The following is a 21,726-nucleotide window of genomic DNA, read 5'->3' on the forward strand; positions in this document are numbered from 1 at the left end:
TTATTCCTTAATCTGATGCATAGTTCGCACGAGTCAACCTACTGTGTCGAATCAAATTCAAGCAGACAGCAACTACGTCACGTTTATAAACAATATTTACTTTATTGACAAGTCCACGGTCTGTCAGAGAGCTCGCTAAGTTAGCGGTGTTGGTTTTTGTTGCATATCTGCTACGGGACATCACAGCTGAGCCTACGGAAGAATATAGAGGCCTGTTTTAGAAATAACGCTAGCGAAGAGTTGTGTGATTAGGCTACAGTTACTTTTTAAAGGCCTCTCAAAGCTGCTCTGGGGGGTGGAGTGTCTCCAGACTGCTGCGCCGATTGGGGCGCTCCATCGGAGGAAGAGAGATGGCGTGCTTATTGGAGGCCCCACTCCGCATCAGTGTGCTGTCTGTGAGTGCCAGTCTTTATAATTTCAACTAGCAGTGTCAGGTTATAGAATGCAAGCGCCAACTGCGAGTAGCTGATTTTGTATGGTCAGCTAGAAGGTGTCAAGTATAAAGGTTTTTCTGTTAGCCATAAAGCTAAGTTAAAGGCATTGCAACATGTAGCGGTCCGCCTACGTAGCTGTTGTAGAGAATGATTTGCTTCCTCGCGTTCCCCGGGCGGGCGGGAACATTCTGAACACAATAAAGGGAATACATGCGAGTTGTGCCCGCTCGCCCCGTCGTTGTAATCTAAAACAAAATTAAGCGAACAAACTAGCTGTCAGTGTTACTCGGAATGAGTTAGCAGCTAATTGCTAAGAGTACCAGTGCTGTCACCAGTTTTGCAGTAGTCAAAACACGTTTATAGAATGCATCATGCACATTGGATAACAAGTTGTAGGAATGAGATTTTTATTCAAACCACTCAGTATTATTTGATTTTAAGTTATGCGCCGTCTTAATTGCAATAGCAAACTTAACATTGTTAACCTAGCTAACGTTAGGTGCTCCTGCAAGTAACATTAGCAACTGTAGCATACGGTTAAGCTAGCGAAGCAAACTTTGCTAACTCACTGGTTTCCTTACTCTTGAGGTGTTTTTATATGTAGTGTGTCGGCAGTCAGAGCTGTAGTAACTGGTAAGACTCTGGGATTTACTCTAGCAAGTGACACTCACTGCAAACTGTAACTTGGCTAATATAACGCAAAATGTTCCACGAAAAAGCGCGTAAGGAGCAATAGTGAAACGCCCCCCATGGTAGGTGTATGCAGAAAGGAGGCAGCGTGATTGAAGATATCATGGTAACTGATACTTTAGCATCTCAGCTTGACTCTTTTTTTTTTTTTTTTTATAACACGAGTTGATCCCTTATTGTGTATACATGCTTAATGCTGTGTAATTGTGAAATGAATGTTTGCCACAGTGGCTGTCTGAATGAGAGGTACACAGGTACAGAACGTGTTGGGACACCTTGTGAGCTACGTGCTGGCATCACAAGTGTGACTTCGTTGGCAGCTGGAGGACGTTGACTTCTCCGGAAAGTTCTGGTCAAAGCTGCCAGTGATATAAACAAAGTTTTCTGGTGTCGCATGCAGCCACCGGGTGCAGTGTCAAAAAGCTTTTAAAGGCTCCTGCCGTGGAGCCTGCTGTATTTTTCTCTGCGTGTAACACAAAAAGTGTTATTTTAGTTGTAAAAAATAACAATTTAAAACTGCCCTTTTTATGTATAATTAATTATTGTTTATTTAATGGTTAATATTTGTCCAGTTAGAAACCAAATTCCGTAGGGTTTTACTCTGCTGAAATATGTGCACTTTGTCTGTTGTCAGATGTGGAGCACAGCGTTTGATAGTGTAGAGAAAAAACACTGTACAAGGTAAATCCAGGGTGAGGTCAGTGATTTCTAAAAGTAATGTTTGTGTTTTTGCTTTGTTTTTTGTTCTAATGCAGGAAGTCACCGCCACCAGTCGGCATTATGTTGACAGACTGTTTGACCCCGACCCACAGAAAGTGCTTCAGGGAGTCATGTAAGTGTGGGTCTGATCGCGTATGACATATACACATGTAGATCAGGGTTTTTCCTGTGTCAGAATAGTTCTTATGTGAATACACACAAAAATACTGTCGCACCTTATATAGGTAAGGCAAGAAGTCCGTGCATCTTATAGAGTTTTTTTGTTTTTGTTTGATGCACAAAATGCAAACTTGTAAATTAAAGTGAAGTCTTACATATATTTTTTTCACAGTTTTCATTAATTCTCTTGGTGAAAGGCCAAAACCTGTTGGGTGGGTGGAGACATTGCAGAAAAATCTCTGCGTGTCCTGTTTTGTTTGTTTTTGATCTTGTTTTAAATTTTGTTTTACAAAGTGCAGGAAAAAAGGGTTGACAAGGTTTGAAGTAATTTTTTGGCAGTAAATGACAGCTGTGAAATTCTGCTTACTTCCAGTTTGCAGACTTTATTCAGCCACTGCAATAACACATCTTTGGGCTTTCCTGATTTTTTTTTTTTCTTTCTTTTTTGTTGAAAATGAACGAAATCGGTGGTTTAAAACCCCCCCAAAACAAACAGTCCACACTGTTATGTTAAATTCAGCTGTTGTTGTTGCTAAGAGTTTAATTCCACCGGCTGTTTATCATTTACCAACACATGTGCTTGTTTTTAATGTCACAAATTCTAAACATTAGTGACAACAGTGTTCCAGAAGGAGTGTGTGCTTACATGCACAGGCTTAGCTGTTTGTGACTTTGTGTCTCACTCTCACTCTTGGTCTGGACTGCTGTGATTTGGACTCGGACTATTTAGTTATTTTTAACTTGCGGGGAGACTAGCTCTGGTTACGACTTGTATCGCTTCATTAGCCAAGCGCCTGACCACCTTAACTGCCTCCTAGATCAGTGTGCTTTTCCACTCACTTCGCTGCAGTTTGATATCACATATCATCTGGAGGTACTAACAGCAGCAGAAGCACACAGGGCGAAAATGCACTTAGATGAAGCCTGTTCATTTCTAATGTGTTACATGAGAATATGTAGAACATGAGATTGATATCAATGATTTCTGTTGTTGTTTGTCTGTCAGCCTGCCTGACCTGTGTCAGCCTGATGTGCTTATAACTTAGCAATTAAATGATAACATGCTATAAATCAAGGTGTTCATATTGACTCTTAAGGTTATATTATGTTGTTTCAAATACATTCACATGTCTCATTTGGATGTATTTGTATGCCTTCACAGTGACATGAAGAACGCTGTCATAGGAAACAACAAGCAGAAGGCCAATCTGATTGTCCTCGGAGCCGTGCCAAGGTATGAATCCCCGCGCCTCTCACACGCTCCTGCTCTCTACTTCCTTCTTTTGGCCTTTGGAAAAGTCATTCTAATGCACTTACATGAAGCTGTTGGAACATGGCACACTTACCCTCTTGTTTCTGTGCCTCCAACCAAATAAGTTGGACCACATTAAAAGCACTTATGGTGCTATTGAAGTCCAGTGGTTTTGCAACCCCCAACCTCTTTGATATCATAACAGAGCATGAAACTCACCACAGTACATTACCCCAGCCATCCTCTGAACCCATTTGGTCACAGATACAGAGTAGATGGATACTTAAAAGGGTCTGTTAGGGCCAAGTTTATTTTTACCCCCAGGTTCTACATGCTGATGTCTGTTTTGTTGACAGTAGTGTAAAGTTGTAGTTCATGATAATATGAAACTACAGCACAGCTGTTAAAGCTATGCAGTATAACCTGGTAGTAAATTCTGCAATGTCTTACAGGTTATGCAGGGTTTGTTTTTCTGTTGAACCGGCTCCCAGGTTGGAGTTGGGAGACAGATGCCCTCTCTAGGCAAAGGCTAGAAAAATAGGCTGCTGGGGGCTTTATTTGTCTGTTTCCACTTCCTATGTATGGTTCTGCCGGAGGTTTCTTCCTGTTAAACGAGAGTTTTTCCTTTTCCATTGTCACAAACTGCTTGCTCATGGAGGGGTCATCTTATTGTTGGGATTTTCTATTGTAGGTTCTTTGTCTTACAGTATAAAGTGCCTTGAGGTGACTGTTGTTGTGTTTCAGTGCTCTGTATATAAATTGCATTGGATAGAAGTGATAAGACTTTATTCAACTGTCTTATTAAAAACCTACAGAAACCCTGACTGTGCTTCCCCCCTCTGTTGGCTCCAGGTTATTATACCTGCTGCAGCAGAGCTCATCCAGTATGGAGCTGAGGACAGAGTGCGCTGTGGTGCTGGGAAGCCTCGCCATGGGCACTGAGAACAACATCAAGTCCCTGGTGGACTGTCACATCATCCCTGCCCTTCTTCAAGGTTGGGTCAAACACACACACACAGATGTATGCAAATACTGCAGGTGACGTGACATTACACGTACTCTGTGTGCTTGCAGGTCTCTTATCTTCGGACCTGATCTTCATTGAAGCTTGCCTTCGATGTCTCAGAACTGTCTTCATCAGCCCAGTCACCCCTGTCCAGCTGCTTTATACTGTAGGTCGCCTTAAACACCTTCTATACCACATGTGTAGACAAGTTTGGTCATGACAAGCGCAGAGTACCAGTCTCAGGTATTTGTTGTAGCAAATTCATACAGAACAGAGGCACTAATAAAATGTATTATTGGAAGAAATGCAGTGATTAATATGATCTGATTTAATTCCAAGTCGTATCAAATTCTTTGCCACACTCGTTAGCCTCTGCTGCAGCGGACGTGCAGCTCAGAGGTGTTAATTAAACCTCATGGCGGCACAGACTGCAACAAGTGTGATTGTTCCCCTTGGTAGCAGTATGCTGTGTAAACACCTAAAGCATTGTAAATGCAGCATATTGATTCTTCTCTGAAAGAAAATGGAATCTGTAATGTGGAGCGACTGTGTCTGTCTCGCTGTAACCAGAAATCTACCAGAGCACCCATCTGTCATTTCCTTGTTTGAATAGCCGGCTAGCCAGCATATAAACTGTCTTTCTGTTTAAGCCTTTGCAGCCATCAAAGATTTTAACCATCAGTAGTTTGTTTACGCAAAGAGGATGGACACAGGATACTAACACTGGTGTCAGCTAGACACAGGCATGCAAACCATGTCAGATAAATGTAAATATACTCCAATTGTATTAGTAAAATGAAGCTCTGCGTGGTAACCCGGTGCACCTAATTTTGAGACTTATTTGAGTGACAATGATAGAAGTTCCTGTAACGTCATGCAGTTGTTGACCCTCTTTACCCCTTCAAAGCTTGCTGGGAGTAGTCCTGGAAGCTCTCCTGGACTGAGTGATTTCAGCCTGCTTATAGATCAGAATGACTGGTTTGCATCAAAAGTTAGTGATGAGTTAGTTAGTGGTGGTCTCTGACTATGCGTCTACTGTTGGAATAACCAAGAAACACTTCTGATCGTCGTCATACTGTGACTTTAGTGAGGTGTCAGAACTCATCTTTAGGGGCACAGGAGAGGTTCTTAAATTTCGTCATTATAAGAGAATTAAAGACAAGTTTAAAAGTATCCGTGCTGTCATGGATACTTGGTCAGCAGGTCAGTCTTTAGAAAAAAAATACCGTCACATTCTTTAATCTCCAACAGCAAGCATGAGGACAGTTTTAGTTAAAGATGTTACTCGTGACTATTTGACTGAAAGTAAAAAAAACGCGTGTTAAACAGTCACTTTGTGGCTATTGTTAGCATTGCTAGCAGCAGTGGCAGCCCTATTTGCGGGTGCCTGTGCAGAGTATGGTGACTCATCGCTCTTGTTGAGTGGTTGTGAGTGCGTTTCCTCTGACATACTTTTTGTTAATAGTCAACGGTGCAATAGACTTCAATACTTGAAATGTGCAATTCCCTTGTATTCTTATTCCTGTTTATTCTATTTATCCCTTTCGTATATTTTATTTATATATGTCTCTGTATTTATATAATGTGCATATATATAATATTCTGCTCACGTTCTGTAACTTCTGTCGGTGCTGTGCTTTTGGAAACCGAATTTCCCAGAGGAACCCACCCGAGGGATTAATAAAGTTTTATCTTATCTTATCTTTATTTTTACCACAGAACTGAGTTTGTCAGGAGTTTATTTTCACCCACCTTGTTTACATTTTCACGTCAGAGATGGTTTAAAAGTTGACTAGTCTTGAACATGATCACCCATTCCCTCGTTGAAATGTGTATGTTCTCTTTCATTTGTTTTTCTTCTTTTTTGAGGACCCCACTGTGATTCCTCATTTAATGTCTCTTCTGAGCAACTCTCTGAGAACCCAGGAGTACATCACCCAGATCTTCTCCCACTGTTGTAAGGTATTTGTTGGTATTTGATTGCCCGTAAACACACTGGAGTCCATCACAGTGTCTCTGTTCAGACTGATCGATTGCTGATTTGAGATTTGTTGTGTTCAGACTCCAGAGCACCAGACGATCCTTTTCAACCACGGCGCCATCCAGAATATTGCCCCTTTGCTCATTTCACCCTCTTATAAGGTATAATGGGAGTGTGCATGTTAACCCAGTGTGACGATATGACCTTTGACACTGTACTCTGTAACACCCCCTACGTCGTCCTCTGTTTCTGATCTTCTGGCCTCTCCAGGTTCGGATGCAGGCGTTAAAGTGTTTCTCAGTCCTGGCGTATGAGAACACGCAGGTCTCCATGACACTGGTGAATGGTGAGGAGCTTTTCTTCTTTTACTTTCTCTTGTCTTTTTCTCCTCTCATGTACTTTTTTTCTCATCAGTGCTGGTGGATGGTGAGCTACTCACTCAGGTATTTGTCAAAATGATGCAAAGGGATCAACCCATTGAAATGCAGCTAACAGCAGCCAAATGGTGAGTGGCATAACATTTATTTATTGCTGAGTTGTATCCTCTGTACCTTTTGTTAACATGTGACCTCTTCTCCTGTTCCAGTCTAACCTATATGTGTCGAGCGAGTGCCATCAGGACAGACGATAGCTGCATAGTACTAAAGGTCAGATTCATCGCTTCATCGTTTCTCTTGTGATACTCCACCAGTTGCACTTCTTTCTTTTTTTTTCTTTTTTTTCCCCCCCTTAAACGTGACTTCTTGCTGCTTGTGCAGACCCTGCCATGCCTTGTGCGAATGTGCAGTAAAGAGCATTTGCTTGAGGAAAGGGTGGAGGGTGCAGAGACACTGGCCTATCTCATGGAGCCCGACGTGGAGCTGCAGAGGATCGCAAGCACCACTGATCACCTCGTGGCCATGCTGGCCGACTACTTCAAGTACCCCAGCTCTGTGTCTGCCATCACTGACATCAAGAGGGTGAGTCCTGTCTGTTCAGTTAAGCAGTTTTAATATTTATCTTTTAAAATGGGGAATCTCAGAAAACCTGACGGCATGGTTCGTCACACATCAGTTCAAGACGACGTTGCCACTGTGGCAACTTTTCATCCATCACAGGCTTTGTGACTTTTAGATTTTCCCTTCTCTAAGCAGCTCTCGATGAACCCAGCTGCTGGTCTAAGGTCTCCCACTGCCCCGATGAAATCGTGTTGTCACAAAACACACGTATCCGTTTAAATATCCCGTTATGCCCACAAGAGGGCAAACCAGTGCTGTGGAAAACACAGAACACTGTGTTCTTCAAACATGACATGAGGCTCATTCAGTGTTTGCTGAGAGAGTGCAGTCCAGATTTCACAGTTAACAGCCTTCTAATTTGTTAATTCAATTTTCATATTGATTTTTTTAAAATGTACTTACCTATTGCACCACCTATTAAAAGAATTTAATAGGTGTGTATATATTTGACTTTGTGTGTAAATTCAAAGTTGTGCGCTCAGTTGTTGTTTTTGGTCATTAATGATGTAATTATTCCACCCTGGAACATGAATAGTTCAAAGAAATCACTGAAAGCATTACCATGGCATTCATGCCTATGATGAGTGTAAACTTTTGATCACAACTGTAAATAATTGAGTGTGAATTATATTTGCTGCAGGCACACCTCTGTATGTCTGCTCTGTTCAGTGAGCAGCTGATTTGCTGCCCGTGTGCTGTGAGGAAAACTAGTTATGTAGCTATGAGTGATCATGTTTACGTGTAAATTTAGTGTAAATCATAGCACAGCTGTGGTCTGTAAATTTTGTGTTTGGAGATTTGTCAGAAGATGCAATTATGAAATGATTTGATTGCTAATGTTTTATAAACAACAATAAAGCGTAGCTAATGCTTCAACCATAGTCAAAGTAAAGATGCCGACTCACTAAAAATTGGACCTGTGAATTGAAAGTCAAGGCGTTTACTTTTGGGTTTATCAAAGCTTCTTTTCTTCTGTGTGTAACAAATTTGATTGCATCCATGTAGCTCAATAGCGTGATTCTGAAAAGGTCAGGGGCTTGTAACATTTGTCTGTGAACCAACAAACTGAACTTGTGCTAATCAGTCTTACAGTTGTAGATGTTTTTCAGGGCATTTAAATATCTGCTGTCTGTGTGCCTAAAAACATTTCCTTTCTTATTTACAAATTGAAGGCTGTTGAAATGTATTCCTATTGCCCAGAAAGACTGTTTAGCTGTCCTATCACTCAGCTTTGCAGTCATTTACTGCTTTCAGTTCCCAGGAACAAATACGTAATGCTGATAAACATATTTATTTATAACAAAAGGGATTCTTCGCATGTATAAAAAAAGCTTTGCCACTTAATGTTCAGCAGCAGTTCACTTTGCTGTCTTGCAGCTGGACCACGACCTGAAACACGCACACGAGCTGAGACAAGCAGCCTTCAAACTGTACGCCTCGCTGGGCTCCAACGATGAGGACATCCGCAAAAAGGTGCCCTCTGGTTTACGTCTCTGTTTGCTTATGTAAACTTGTCATTATATGCTTCTGTGCTAACCCGGCCCCTCATGTTGGCTTTCAGATAACAGAGACGGAGAACATGATGGACAGGATAGTCAGCGGCCTATCAGAATCCAGCATTAAAGTCCGTTTGGCAGCTGTCAGGTATGGTGCAAAGTGAGACGGCTCAAGTCTTTGCAGCTGGACGTTAGCACTAAATTTGAGCTTGGTAAAGTTAAAGTGGACCTGTTTTGGCATAGAGAGTTTTCCGCTTTAGCCATTTTATTGCTTTTATGTAGATCTTTTAACAGGAAGTCATGTAGATTTGATTGAAATAATATATCCACCCTAATAATCCAATAAACAGTAATGAGCAAAATATTTACTGAACAGAGACGTCCTGCTTTAATGTTTGTTGCCTTCCTCGTGCTGTGCACTGTCATGCTCTGGATCAGATTCATGTCCAAACTGGATGGATATTAGAGAAATTTGCCGTTTCTAATTAAGATCGATATTCTTAAAAGGTTTACAGCATTTAGTCAGAGCCGCAGCCTTTCGCAGCTCCGGTTTGGGGAAAACTAAGATGTAGGGCAACCTATCAGAATAAAGCTAGCTTAAGGGGGGCGGGACCTTACTGCAAAGGGAGCTGAAGAAGTTAGTGTAATAGGTCCTCTTGCGGTAATGTTTCCAGTGTAACTGCATTAGATCTCATACAGTTGTGTTGGACAAAACGTTACATTACTTTTTAATTCATATAATTAGTATTAATTCTCTGTCCACATTTAACCCTTTATGTCAGCTTGCTGTGGAGGCCTGGCTTAGACCACAGTGGGATTTAGCTGTCGATGAGTAAAACCACAGGCAGTTTAATTCAGGCTCCGGTGCTGTTCGGGTGCATTAAACCAAAGCTGTTCATATTTTTGTTTTCTCCTAGGTGTCTTCACAGTCTTTCTCGGTCGGTGCAGCAGCTGAGAACCAGCTTCCACGATCACGCAGTATGGAAACCCCTGATGAAGGTCACTGGAATTTGACGTTAAAGTTTTGTTTACAACATATTTTCACGTCTGTTTAGTGGAGCTCTGAGTTTCTCTACATGACACATTAACATGGAGCCTGTCTGTGATTGTGAGAGGAAATATTAACTAATGTTGTGTGTTCTGTTGTACGCAGCTCTTGCAGAACGCCCCAGATGAAGTCCTGGTTATGGCTTCTTCTACACTATGCAATCTACTGCTGGAATTCTCACCCAGCAAAGAGGTACACTCATGGAGACACCCCGGGTTCTGAAATGAATCGGGTTTGGTGACACGTTCATCTCATTGTTCAGCTCTTTGATTCACAGCTGTACTGGTTTGGTACAATCTCACCGCTCACACAGCCTCGTTTTCAGCCACAGCAGAAAGCTTTAAAAACCGAGCAGGTGGAACACGTGCTGGTAAAGACAGCAGGGCAGGTAGAAGCTCAGAAGCCACTTTCCCTACAGCAAAAGAGATTAAGTGCAGGTCTTACACCTACTCTGACTGAGAGAAGCGGAGAGAGTGGGCGGCTGTGGTTGAGGGAGCTACACCATGAATGGCGAGAGGGAGGAGGGTGCTGTGAAAAACAAACAGCAAAGCAGAGAAATTAAATGTTTTTTGACCGTTTGCATTGTAAAGCTCTAAACTCACTAACCCCTCCTCACAGCAGGAAGAAGCTGCTTTTAACCTAAAAACAGGCACACACGTCACACCTGCATTTCTGACACAGGCAGAGCACCAAAAAGAGACAAAACCTGCTCCCACATTTGTATAAGGTGTTTCTACAAGAGCAGGCTGATTATAAATGTAGGTAGGCAACAGCCCCATGCAAACAGTATTTGAGAGGAAATGTTCTGCAGACAGCACGACTGATGATGATGATGCCGTTTCTGATGGAGATGTTAAAAAATGGCTGTTTAGTAAAGTAATTTTTTCCTTTTTTGTTTTTTTAATTACTTTAATGTTGAATCCAGTTGTCTTTGTGTGTCTGCAGCCCATCCTGGAGTCAGGGGTAATTGAATTACTATGCAGTCTAACCCAGAGCGACAGTCCTGCACTGAGAGTCAATGGGATCTGGGCCCTGATGGTGAGCTTTTATTTAATTTTTGTACTTTAAAATATTCCCCTCCACCCTTCGTCTGAACTGTAAAAGTGAGCTGCTGTGTTTGGCTTGATGTTAAAATATCCCGACTGACTGCTCTGTGTGTTTGTGTGTTAAGAATATGGCGTTCCAAGCTGATCAGAAGGTGAAGGTGGAGATTGTTCGGTGTTTGGGCACAGAACAGCTGTTCCGCCTGCTATCAGACCCCGACACCAACGTGTTAATGAAGACCCTCGGTCTGCTGCGCAATCTACTGTCGACACGCCCTGTGAGACACGCAAACACACACGTGAACAGACATGAATAAGGCTGCAATTTAAGCTTTTTCTCTTTTGTTTGTTTTGGGGTTTTTCCATTGTTGGATAAGCTGTCGATTATTGTGTCGATTTACCGCTTAATACTCAGTTTTATTGATATAGCGCCAAATTACAACAACAGTAACAACAAAGTAAATGCTCTACAATAAACAGTCAGATTAGTTTCTTTGTAATAGGAGTGGACAGATGAATGGTAGCGTCTTTCCTGTCTGTTTCCTGTAGGACATTGAACTCTTATGATTTGGTGTAATGCGCACTGTTTCTACTGTAAGTGACTCGCTACAAACTACTAAGTGCGTTGAAGCTCTTGAATTGTCTTAAGTATGAAAGAATCCATGAATGTTTGGTGAGATTTGTATGCCTGAGAATTCCTGGGAGCTAAGTCGTCTGGGGGAATAAGCCCCTCATAGGTTCTTCCAGGGCAAACTGGTCCTGGTGAGAAGGCCAGATTGAATCTGACTTTAATCACTGTTTTTATAATAAACACATCAAAGGATTAACTCATGCAGCACAGGGATACAGAGGCCCTCGATTTCGAGTCAGGCCTTGTAATGGGGCTTGTTGGCAAGCGCCTGGCTGAGGGTCTGGCGCTTTGTAGGTCAGTTGGCAGTCCAATCCCCAGTTGCCAAAATGAGTGGATACAGTGTGGCAGACTAGTGCAGTGTCTGCATTGATACAGTCTGTTGTGGTGAAAACAGAGTTGAGTGTGAAGCCAGACTTGTTGATCTGTGTTTCTACCCTTGCCCGTAGCCACAAGCTAAGGAAAAAGATCAGATTTAAGTGGTGGAAATGGGTTCTTCCTCAGAGAGGGCATGAAAAACCCGGTCATTTAGGAGGAACTCTGAGTCAAGCTGGGCTCGATGGTCTGATCCTTATATTGGCCCTGTCTGCAGTCACAGATCTGATGGCAGAGGTAGTGTTCTCTGAATCACACAAACACACCAGGAGTTTGTTTCTCACTTTCAACACAAAGAGATGTTTACATGCAATGAAAAACAAGTTGTGCGTGTTTAATACTAATCATCACTGATCACTTTGACCATAGTCAGTTTCTGATGTAGGTGTCCATCAGTACAATCTTAGCTCAGATTAGGGGCTCAAAACCAGTCGGCTGTTTTGGCATCTGACTCTGCGAGAGAGATGTTTTTAGTGCCTAACCAAATGTGAGGATCCAATGCTGGCTCCCTCATCCTCACACAGGGAGCCAGTAGCTTGGTAAGCTTGGATAAGCACAAGAAAATGGTTGTCTGGATACTAATGAGTGAGTGTTAAGCAGCTCCAACAGTTTGGTGTGTAGAGCAGCTTCCCAGATTCCACGGTGATGTTTTGTCCCATTACTGATCAAAACCTCTGTTCAGTTTACAGTAGAGCAGAGAGAGTTAATATTAATATTTCCCAGATAATATTTAAGATATTTTTAAAATGTGTACTGTTTGCTGTGGATACTTTGCAGTAATTATGAAACGATGTTGTTAAATGAATACATGTTTAGCTTTCCACTGGTTACATGCAAATATTAAGACTATCGTGCTGTGTCAGATTCGATATCGACAAAATCCACGTTCACAAAAGATTCTAGTGTGTGCAACAGAAGTACTGCTGCTGTTTGTGAACTGCTCTCAGGTGGCCCATATGTAATAGGTGGTACTTGACCTCTGGGTCAGCCTTGAATGCTTCCCACTTTCTTGTGTTATCACTACATATGAACTATCCAGTATGGGCTAAATTTGAATGAATTGTCCAGATGTCAACATGCATACTGATTCTCCTTTGCTTCCCCTTTACTCCCAACTCATCATTTTGTCAGCACATTGACCAGATCATGAGCTCCCACGGGAAGCAGATCATGCAGGCAGTTACCCTCATCCTTGAAGCGGAGCACAGTATAGAGGTCAAAGAGCAGGTGAGCGCCCGTCTGCTTCACACGTACAGATGATTTTTTTTTTCCCCCCAAAGTTCAGCGTGCTGCTGCGTGGCAGAGCAGTTTAACATTCTGCTTATGTGATCCCAGGCTGTCTGCCTGAGGTCAGTCTTGTCCTATCTGCTGATGTGATTGTAGTTAAATTCAGTGGTGTTTGTATCAGGACATAAAAAATAATCTGGTCCTTAACAAGTCATAAAATTAAGTACAATCCCGGGTGAACAGCACAACAGGACACATTGCACCATTCCCATCATACAGGGAAAAGCAGCAACCAGGTGCTGCTAAACAAATGGACTTAATTGACCATCTCTATAAATGCACCAGTTTGCTGGTCTGGAGCGTTCAGGTGTTTTAACACAGTGCTGAGTAGAGAAGATAACGGCGATCGGAGAAGCATTTGCTGCTGCCTTTCAGTCTAGTAAGGGTTCTAAGGCCATTCACTCACTTAAACTTCAGCGATATGAATCTGTCCAGTTAGGGAGCACAAACCATTGTGAATCTGTTACAGTTGCTTTGATGCAGATGAAAGTAACAACAGGTGGACTGGAGAGGCAACAAAAGAGCCTTCAGAAAGTGGATCTTGGAGGAGGTCGAAATATGTGGTTACAGTTGCTCCAAGAAAATAACAGTAACAGAATGCACTAAATTAAATAATAGAATATATTACAAAGTTTACAAAATATAAGAAATAGCTCTAATATATACAGATGGCTCAATTATAAGAAGTGAAATAGATATGATTGACATTAAACTGTAAAACTTTGTTGTAGAGCAAGTGCAAAAGAGTAAAACTACTGCACTGTGCATTAGATGGAGGAGTTTTACAGGGAGATGATTTCTGGTGTCGTTCACTGGTGCACGTCATGGAGTGGGTGGGTGGGTGGGAGGTATTGTCCAGCTGCATTTGGTAAGTGGATAAAATAAACCTTGTACTGGTGCAGTGGGGCCTGGGTTCCTGGTGATGGAGAGGGGTGTGTGTGCGTGCGTGTGTGTGTGTACAGTTATGGCTGTACGATATGACGAAATGTATCGGATGATGAAATTAAAACATCTCTGGTTTCATATTATAAGCTATCGTTTGTTTCGTGGTGGAGCAAAATCCACTGTTTACAGCAATATATTTTCATCGTTTGGATGGCCACAGCGTGGATGCAGAAAAACAGAACCCCAGCATGGCCAGTGAAGATGAGACAGAACCAGGCAGCTCCAAACAGAAGGACCAGTCAAAACAAATCGAGGACCTTATTCCTAAATGAGGGGCTCCCTCTGTAGCATGGACATGGTTTGGTTATGAAACATCTGACACGGACCAGAACACTGTACTATGCAAGTTATGCCGCAAACCGGTCCCCACCTCAGATTCAAACACAACAAACCTCTCAACCACCTACGAAAGAGTCACGTGAAAGAGTAAGGAGAGAGTTTACGGACGAGAAGCAAAAAAGAGCCGTCAGGTGCTCAAACGTTAGAACAGGCTTTTCCCCGCAGCACGCCGTGTAATAAATACTGAGGACGAAAACGGTGGCCGTTACAACTTATGTCAAAAAATGTATAGTTTCATGCATCGGTCAAAACACTCGACTCCAGGTACACGACGCCCAGCTGAAAACACTTCACACAAGTCGAGCTGCCCGAGATTCACAGAATTTACAGAAAATGTAAAATTTTGTGATACATATCGTTGTCAGGATGAGAAATGTTTTATCGACGTATGAGATTTTGGTCATATCGATTCCTCATGGTATTTCTTCCACATTCTTGAGACTATGCTGTGCCAGTAAACCTTCATGTGACAGTACGTATGGATAGAGGGGTCCATGGTTTGGGGGTTGTCTTGTTGCCTGGCCAGTGCTCCTGTTATCAGTTTGACTCGGTTTGTGCCTTGTAACTCTACAGATTGACGTCCCCGTCCACAAACACAAAGTGTGATGATCAAATGTTGCCAGTTTTGTGAATGTGTTGCCTGTTGATTTCTTTTATTTTTTTTAATGTCAGAACAAACTGTTCAGATAAAAAGCGCTGATGTAACACTTTGTCTGTCAGACGCTGTGCATCCTAGCCAACATTGCCGATGGCAACACAGCCAAGGACCTCATCATGACCAATGACGACATGCTCCAGAAAATCAAATACTACATGGTACTGTGCACACTGTTAGTTTACTTGAGGTCGGGGCCTGATTGATCTGTGTGATTGTCCCGTCTTTCTTGACTTGTAACTTCTCATGCCTGCTGTTCCCACAGGGGCATTCGAATGTGAAACTGCAGCTTGCTGCAACCTTCTGCGTCTCAAACCTTATCTGGAATGAGGAGGACGGTAAGAAATGCAGCACACGGGTACATGGACTAATAAAGAAAGGGCATGGGTTCAGATAAAGGAGACAGAGGAACATGAAGAAAGCTGAGCTTACGTTAAAGTAGTAAGAACTGAGGTCTTAGGTGTTCAGCATTAGTTTATAGAACATGTACCAGAATGAGGGCACGTCATAGGTGAGTACAAAGCTGAAAGATGTCTGATGGAGAAATGCTGTGTAGGATGAGAGGAGCATGGTAATAAAGTCGAACTCTCAAACGATTGTTTACATTTTAAATGCTCATTCAGGGAGAGTGTAACCCAGACTTTTGAAGCTAGAGTTTACAATCTTCTGTTTTTTAAAAAAAGATGTCAGCCATAGGAATATACAGTGGATTAATACTAATTATAGTACATGGCCTTCTGAAAGTGCTGTAACAAAGTTTTCATTCCTTCACTTTTATCATCTTCAGTGCCAACTCTCTGCTCCCACAGAGCTCGATTGTCTTGATAACAGTGAAAGAGAGCAACAATCGGCCTTAAAGAAGCTTGTAAGCTGGAGAGGAAACGTGTTCGGCCTGGATGATTTTCATCCCTTTATGTCTCTGATTTCTAATTTCCTGCTTCTAAATTCAGCTAAAACTGAGGTTATTGTTCTCTTCATTAAATCTTCGCATGCTGTGTAACCAGATGGCATGAATCTGGGATTCATTTTTGCATTGAGTGTTTCTTCTTCACTCATTCATCAATATTAATTAAACTCTGATTTCTCTTCTATAGTTTGCCTTTTGTCCTGAAGGCTTGTGACATTTCACCTACTTTTTGAAAATGCCCAAAGGTGGGCAGATCTCAGAAGGGAGCATATTTCAAAGAATCAGGGTACCAGCACTGAAGGCTCTGTTAACAGGTTGGATCTGTTGTTAGGGAAGGAGAGCAGGCTTTTATCTGTGAAACACAGAGTCCAGGACAGAGTGTAGGAGCTGAAATGTCTGATAAGCACTGGGAAACAGGATTTATAGGAGATACCGAACTTTATCAAAGCCGAGAGGTGAATAAAGGTGGGGTGTTGTCACGACTTGGTGTCGGTAAGAACTTTGTCAACCTTCATCAGGTGATGAATGGGGGTCTCAGCTGGGGAATTTGAGAGTAATGGTGAGAGTCTGGTGATGTTCTCTAGGTTCGCTAAAGCCAGATTTAGAGATGGGTTTCACCCAGGATGGAGACTCCTGGAGATGATGAATAGGAGCAGCCATCCACATCAAGGCATAGATCAGTCCCTTTCTGGAGCTGGGGCTTGGCTACACCCCAGAGTTCAGTTTGAGAAAGTTGTTTGACAACTTTCTGATTGGGGCTGATTGGAGGGTTTGGTGCTAAGATACAGCTGTGGAACATGTGTTCATATTAATGAACGGACAGCCGCAGTGGGATTTTACATGTCAGCAGACATTGTTATTTGTCCTCTCTGCTTCACTGTGTGTCATCAGGTTCTCAGGAGCGTCAGGACAAGCTGAGGGAGATGGGCTTTGTGGACATCCTGCACAAACTGACACAATCCTCTGACCCCAACCTCAGTGACAGGTGGGCCAGAACAGTGAGTCACAAAAAAGAAAATATCCTGTCAGACACTCATTTAGCCTGTTGGACTCATTCTGTGTCTCTTTTCAGAGCGAAGACAGCATTGCAGCAGTACCTAGCATGACTACAGTGGGCAGCCATCGCCTTCTGCCAGCCTAACTAACAAATGTGTGGAGGACACCTGGCTCCTTCGTTATTTGTATCAGTTAAAGTGCCCCTATTATGCTGTTTTTAACTAATAGGATTACTTTGAAAACAAAACATTCATATTGTGCACTCCTGCAGCGCCTCTTCTCATCCTCTGAGCCCCGTCTGCTCCACTTGGTCCACTGCTATAACAGAAGCAAGGCAGCGTTTATGTGCCCAGCCAGCATAGCCCTTTAACAGCTGCCAACTTAGAACGCATTAGCAGTGGCCACGTCAGAAAGACATGCCAACAGCATCAATCATAATACAGCTGTTCTCTTGAAATTGTATAAATGGTAATTACAACAGTAGACAGAACAATAGAATATGTCCATTAGAACAGCGTTACTGGGAATTTTCCTCTATTTAATTTAATTATGTCAGACTCATTTTACAGGACAAATAAAACCCCACTTTCTGTCACACAATTCATGTCCTGAGATTTCTTAGTATAAGATAAAGAGCACATCTGAGTTTTTCTACATGATAAATAAGTAAAAATACAGAAACCCTCTGGTAGCTCACTGCACAGACGGTCCTGTATTTATTAAACAAAGTTTTTGTTAATTGATGAATTTAAAAAGTTAAATTAAAATTTCTACAGTAGAGAGTGAAGAACAGGAACTTTTCTGTCATTTAAAGTTTTATTTATTACTAAACTGCTCTGGTCTGGTATAAGTGGCTGTGGGGGAGGTCTTTATCAGCAGGAGAATCTGTAAAACTTAAAAAAATACAGTTAAAAGTCCAAAAATGTATGCCTTCCACCATATTTTCCAAAGCCATCCAGTGGGACGGATTGGCGTCTTTGCCAGGCCGATTCAGGTCCCCATAGTTTGACACCACTGCTTTAGAGGGTAGGATAGAAGCTGACAGGTATCATGAGTATATTAATGCTCTTGTTTTAGCCAGAAACAGACAATGCTGTGTGCTTTGCTAGTATTGGAGATATTTTAGAGTTATCACAGCAACTCTAGCAACAAAATAATGTCCCACGGCGAAGGAGCATGTGGAGGGCGGCTGTTTCTTTGTTAGAGTGCCCCACACTAGCAGCTAGGCAGGATTTATTTAAACGTGTTACACAGTGACATAGATCAGAAACGTAAGGAAAAGCTTGGACTCCAAACGAGGTGTTTCAGCAACAGCAATCTCTGTGAGAAAGGGAATAACTGCATTTAGCTTGGTCCTTGCATCTTTGCAAGATACACAACAACAATAGAGCAGAAAACCCCAGAAAGGCTAATAGGGGCACTTTAATCGTGAGGCCTGTTTTGTTGCACAAAGACACCTTTTTTTGGACCTGTGGCTGACCTCTCTTCACTTCTCCAGTACAAACACCTCAACCCAGCCTCAACAGTTCGGCTCCAGCTCCACGGCGGAGACTCTGAGACTGCAGTTGTTGTGAAATCAACGGTTAGGGGAGTTTCACCTGATAGGTTTTATTTTATTCTTCTCTTGAAGTGAATCCTTGGACTTGGATTTTGTGATTTGAGATTTGCAGACTTTGTTTTCTTTCTTTTTTTGGAGTGCAGCTGCCTGACATCACAGCTATTGCGGAGCCTTCAGACTCCCAGCAGTGGAGATGATGGTTTCAGAGAGCAGACTTTGAGAGCACGGCTGACGGACAGCAAAGTTTCCCAGTTGTATTTTTTTAATTTTTGACTAAGATTACTATTAATATTAATGTTTTGTTAAAGGCATCGCAAGTAAGGACTCACGTGGAAAAACACAGACTGCCTATTTTGGAATTTCCTTTCTTCTTTGTGGATACATACCTCGTAAATATATAAATATATATATAAATATAAACAAATATATATTTTTGGATTTTTATTTTTCCCCTGCCCCTCATGTTTTTCAGTCGATCCCTCTGAACCATGGTTTTTGGCACAGTCGGGGGAATCTACTGCACTCTAAGTATCTGTCGAACGCTGAACGTGGTCTCTGGAGGATAATCAGGAATGAGCATTTCTCCTTTTAGGTGTCGTCACTGTGGTGGTGCTGCTCGCACAGAAGCCTGTCACTTCTGTCCAGTAACCTTATGATCCCACTGAGAAATGTAGTGCTTACACAGACCTGCGGTTATTAATTACACCCAACACCTGGGCAAAGAGGATTAATGTATCCATCCCTCACACCTCCTGTCGAGAAAGACCCGATGTCTGCTGCTGTCTCTGCGTGTGTTTGTCAGGAGGGATAAATGAAATTCCCAAACCTCCAGCTTTCTCTCCCTTGATGTGTTTTTGAGAGGCGAGTGAGGACAGAGTAGATGTAAGAATCGTTTGAGACTAAGGCATGAGTACATGCACTGCAGCAGAATCAAGTGCTACATTGTTTCTCCACCCCTTTGTTATATAATTTCTTCTCCGATCAGGATATTTCTAGAACATTTCCCCTGACATTTCAAACCTTACTGAAGCTCTGATAGAATGAATGTTACCCTTGAGAATATATGCAGATCTGAAGGAGTTCCTGTGTTGTGTCTTATTTCTCCTTGGAGAGTCTGCTGTGGTAAAAATCCCACCGGCTTTTTGTTTTTTTTTTTTTTTTTTAAATTTATTTATTGTTAGTTAGGGGTTGCTTCATGGATTTGAAATAAACCATTAGAATGTGTTACAGACTTGCTGCTGCTGCACACAGTAATGTCAGAGTGTGAATGTGATGCTGACCAGACAGCAAACTTGCAGTCATATGTGAAAAAGGATGATGCATGTCTTCCCAGGAGTGGATGTCCCAGCAAATTCAACCCAAGGTCTCAGACTCCACATGCATATTAAATAGAAATAAGAAAAACAAACAAAAAAACAGCTACGGCTGGTTTGGAAAGGAGAAAGCCTCTTCACTCCATGAAGAACACGGCAGCACAGCTTAGATTTGCAAACTTCAAGAACAATATCCTTTGAAATTGCCATTTTTGGTGCTTCCAAAACTCGTTAACTCACAGATGAGGTGACTGTAGAGCCGGGCGTCTGCTGATCATAGGTGGTTCAATCACTGGCTGCTCCACTCTGCATGCCAAATCGGGTAAGATGCTAAACCTAAGTTGCTCTCCAATGAATCCAAATGAATGTTTGATAGAAAGCACTTTGGTAGCAAAAGCATAGAAAAGTGCACATATACATGGGTTAATGAGGCATGTTCTATAAAGCGCTACGTTAGCTTTATTTAATGTGTAAAACACTAATCCATCAGTTTTCTGTTCTTCTCGTTTCAGGTAATTCATTTAATTTTATTGCTAGAGTTATATATTACACCTATTAACGCAAATCAGTGGTACAGACAGCTGTCAAGTACACAAAAATGCAATCTGTTAGTAAAGCTTCCTTTGTAGTTTTATATTTGCGCTTGTATGTTTATAAAAATTACCATTAGTTGCCATGTAATTTGTATAAAACAGATCCTGTAAGGTTGTCAGTTTTACCTTTTAAACCTTCCACTAACCAGTAACACTGTTCTGTTTGGGCTTAACTGTGTTATCCAAAGAGCTGACATCTGTCTGGAATCACTACACAGCAAGTCAACACTTAATTTTCTGCATAATATCATTTAAACATGTAGGCACTGGTAGCATTCTAGGCCAAAGAAAACACAAGGTGCCAGTTTGAACCTTCATCTGTTGGAAACACTCAAGCTTTTAGCAGAATAACTGTAATCCCAAAGTGTGTGATACTTCACTTGAAAATGTACCGATTTAGCATGCAGCAAAAAGAAAAACCTAACCTGGTCACTGACAATCCCACAGGTGTTATGAAAGCTAATAAAGCATAAATATTATATTATAATACTTTAAGCTATTTGCCATATTAGCCATTAGTCTGTGGGCAAATTTGGGTTGTTAAAGAGTAGAAGAACCATAAATCTATTTTATGTGTTATTAAGCATGCAGTGAGGAGAACAGCCACAAGTGTTCTTGTTCATAGTTCAGTGGGTGTCAGAAACGAACGGAGCTACTTCAAATGAAAACTGGATGATTAGCTGAGGCACAAAGATTGGAGTCCTGCATGGAGCCCACTTTTACACTTACAGCTGCTGACACTTTCAGCCCAAGTCATTGGGCACATGTTTATAATTTTAATGCTGACATCATAACAGAACCGTATTTGATGGCTTTACTTGAATAAATATTTTGTTTAATAAAACATAAATACTTAATTTATCAAAAAAAATAGGGACGGGTTATTGAGGCAACTGAATCAAAATATACTCAAGCTGAAACTTGGAAAGTGGCTTAAAAAATATTATTTACAGTTTACTTCTTAGAGAATAGCCGCTTACCTCAGTTATGAGAATATTAGTTCCCAAGAGAAACACAAGAGACCAAGAGCTTACAAAACAACACTTCTTTATTGTTATACAGTATGTAATCCTTGTTTAATATTTTTTTTTAAATGTAACAGCAGTCTTTAATAAAATACATTTGAAAGCAAACAGCCTTCAATTGGGCAGGCTGGTTTCTACTCCCGTGAGCCCTCTGCTCTGGATAGTTCAAAGCAGGCACATTTCTCATGCAAAAAAGAAAATAAAAAGTTTTGACATGCATTGAATTAAAACCCTTTAGGTACCCTCCCCAGCCACCAGTTCTTGCTTAGTAAATCTTT

General features: G+C 41.7%; 1 protein-coding gene across 4 annotated transcripts; it reads left to right on the forward strand.

The window, feature by feature from the left end:
- Nucleotides 1–10: 10 nt before the first annotated feature.
- armc8 (armadillo repeat containing 8) lies at nucleotides 11–20,575 on the forward strand. Of its 4 annotated transcripts, none has more exons than XM_039600031.1 (22): nucleotides 11–395; nucleotides 1,880–1,956; nucleotides 3,166–3,237; nucleotides 4,108–4,250; nucleotides 4,330–4,427; nucleotides 6,131–6,223; nucleotides 6,323–6,403; nucleotides 6,513–6,588; nucleotides 6,657–6,747; nucleotides 6,829–6,889; nucleotides 7,001–7,201; nucleotides 8,618–8,713; nucleotides 8,802–8,884; nucleotides 9,654–9,735; nucleotides 9,890–9,976; nucleotides 10,730–10,822; nucleotides 10,956–11,105; nucleotides 12,962–13,057; nucleotides 15,122–15,217; nucleotides 15,322–15,394; nucleotides 16,855–16,948; nucleotides 17,036–20,575. In XM_039600031.1, the coding sequence occupies exons 1-22, from the start codon at nucleotides 351–353 to the stop codon at nucleotides 17,067–17,069; spliced, it is 2,022 nt and encodes a 673-aa protein (XP_039455965.1). In that variant the 5' UTR covers nucleotides 11–350; the 3' UTR covers nucleotides 17,070–20,575. The 4 variants fall into 4 exon arrangements, with proteins under 4 accessions (XP_039455965.1, XP_039455968.1, XP_039455967.1 ...); XM_039600033.1 differs by lacking the exon at nucleotides 11–395 and adding an exon at nucleotides 749–1,186; XM_039600032.1 differs by lacking the exon at nucleotides 11–395 and adding an exon at nucleotides 1,210–1,230.
- The last annotated feature ends 1,151 nt before the right edge of the window (nucleotides 20,576–21,726 follow it).

This window comes from Oreochromis aureus, linkage group 16, assembly GCF_013358895.1.
Source record: "Oreochromis aureus strain Israel breed Guangdong linkage group 16, ZZ_aureus, whole genome shotgun sequence".
Lineage (NCBI taxonomy): Eukaryota > Metazoa > Chordata > Actinopteri > Cichliformes > Cichlidae > Oreochromis > Oreochromis aureus.